The 2457-nt window shown below is 39.5% G+C and overlaps 1 protein-coding gene across 1 annotated transcript in view; it reads left to right on the forward strand.

The window, feature by feature from the left end:
• The window catches only part of LOC117181203, a 3589-nt gene extending 2511 nt beyond the window's left edge, over positions 1 to 1078 (forward strand). The window contains exon 3 of the mRNA XM_033373768.1: positions 660 to 1078. Within this exon, the coding sequence (XP_033229659.1) occupies positions 660 to 1078 (419 nt within the window). The remainder of the gene's footprint in view (positions 1 to 659) is intronic.
• Positions 1079 to 2457: the final 1379 nt, after the last annotated feature.

Genomic DNA, 2457 nt, shown 5'->3' on the forward strand with positions numbered 1-2457 from the left:
GTTTAATTGTGTTACGTGAAGTTAAGTTAGGTTAGGTTAGGTCAGGTTTTTTTAGGTTAGGATAGGTTTGACCTCTTTGCAGGTTAAGCCCAAGATGATTCAGACGGTACCGCAAACCCAACGGGACAACACAATCAGTTTAATTATGTTTCGTGAGGTTAGGTTAGGTTAGGCTATGTTAGATTTATTTCTAGGTTAGGCTCGAGTTGACCCACTCGATGTAGCACACATTTGCTACTGCGAAAATATGTTTCTAGAGCTTTACGTGTAGTCCAATAAATTTCTGTTAATTCAAGTTAGGTGAGGTCAGGTTCTTTTGGGTAAAGTTGTGTTAAATAAGTTGATATTAGGCAAGGGTTGATCCTTCACAGTTGTCGACATGTTTTTGAAGTGAAAATTTGCATCACTTGCATTATTTTGAAATTTATTTGCCTCAGTGCATGATTTTTCGTCATTTTTTGAGGTTATGGCTCAACCATGACGTGATGGGTGATTTTTGATACCGAATTTGAATTCAGCGCCCCACAATCCATGGGAATACGTATGTCTTGTTACCAGATTCGCACACTTTTTTTTGTGGCTGTGAAATAAATGAAGCTTACCTGCGGCACGAGTCACACCTTCTCGTCCCTTTAATACTTCTGGTGTCGATTATTCAGGACCATATTATGTGAAGGACAGAACTCGTAATCGAATCACGACTAAGGCCAACCTATGCATCGTTGTGCGTTTCGCGACAAAGGCAGTTCATTTGGAATTAGCGGTAGATTTAACGACAGACGCATTTTTAAGTTGCTTGCAGCATTTTGTATCTCGGCGAGGGCGTCCTCAAGGCATGTTTTCGGACAACGGAACTAATTTCGTCGGCGCAAAAAATGAGTTTAATGATCTAGCAAGACTTCTACTTGACACTGAACATGAAAAACGGGTAACCAATTTCTCGTCTCGAGAAGGAATAAATTGGCATTTTATTCCTGCTCATGCTCCACACTTTGGTGGATTATGGGAAAGTGCTGTAAAATCAGTGAAACATCATTTAAAGCGAGTCATCGGTGAATCTAGACTCACTTTCGCATAGTTATATACTGTGTTGACTCAAGTTAAAGCCTGTTTAAATTCACGTCCTCTTTCTCCTTTATCCGATGACCCCAACGACATTAAGCCTCTAACTCTTGCACATTTCGTTATTGGAGACTCACTGGTTGCGTTACCGCAACCAGATCTGCGCCACCTTCCTGTACAGCGTTTAAACCGGTACCAGCATCTACAGTCAATGGTCCAGCACTTCTGGAACCGCTGGCAAAAGGAATATTTACACCAGCTTCAGCAGCGGTATAAATGGTCCCGTACCGATTTCGATCCAATTAAATTAGGATCCTTGGTTCTTTTGAAAGAGGATAACCTTCCTCCCCTCAAGTGGCAGCTTGGACGTGTCACTGAGCTACATCCAGGCAAGGACAACGTGATTCGAGTAGCCACTGTTCGAATTGGTGGTTCTAGCTTAGAGCGACCCGTCTCAAGGCTATGTGTCTTGCCCATCGATGATCCCGTTATCAGTGATTAATATTGTTACTAGCCATCATATATATGTTTTATAAATTAAAATGTTCATTTCTTTCAATTTATATAAGCTGTCTATATGTACTGCAGTTTACTCGTAAACGATTCTTTGAGTGCAAATATTTCTAGATTTAGAAAGGAGATCTTTCAAAGTGGGCGGGATGTTTGAGTGAATGATTACCTCGTAAGAATTGTCTGAATTATGTATAATTGCAACTTATATTTTCTATATTCTCATATTTGTCCTGGTATTGAATCCTTCTACTTCAGCATTGATATCTCTTCAGAGTTCAGTTTATATTTTTTATACTTATACTAGGTTTGGAACGACTGAAAATGCCCACACTTGAAATCTCTCCTTAAGATGAATCATTAAGCAGACCGTGTCAGAAAAAGGTTCAGTGCAGATGTTGAAAACTGACCGTGTCAAGGGTTTATAGACGTAGGGTTAGAGTCTCAAGAAACCGTGCCGGTCTTCGGTTTTCACTGCTTAACGAATTACCAAATAGACAAATTCCAACGTTGTCAATTTTCCATATTTTGAATTGTAGTTAAATTTTGTCTCTGCAACATTGGAATCTAGTTGAACCCTTGCCCGTTCCTCAGCGGAGGACCAGTCTTGTACTACCCTCGAAACCAATACGATCTATCTCAGTCTAATACATCAGTTCGTGTTTGTTAATATTGTTGTATTCAACCACTCAACTTGTATAGTGAATTTAATTACTTTGAATAAATAGATTTAACGAAAGAATTTTTCTTTAATCTGCATTTACCGTGCAAACACTTGTAAAATGTAGCTCCATTCTCATTGACGGTATCTTAATCACAGAAAGTGGCTTTATGTGCGGATCGTTGTACTTCAACCACTTCGTCACTGTGACGTTCCCATTTCTT

The sequence above is a fragment of the Belonocnema kinseyi genome, chromosome 10, assembly GCF_010883055.1.
Source record: "Belonocnema kinseyi isolate 2016_QV_RU_SX_M_011 chromosome 10, B_treatae_v1, whole genome shotgun sequence".
Taxonomy (NCBI): domain Eukaryota; kingdom Metazoa; phylum Arthropoda; class Insecta; order Hymenoptera; family Cynipidae; genus Belonocnema; species Belonocnema kinseyi.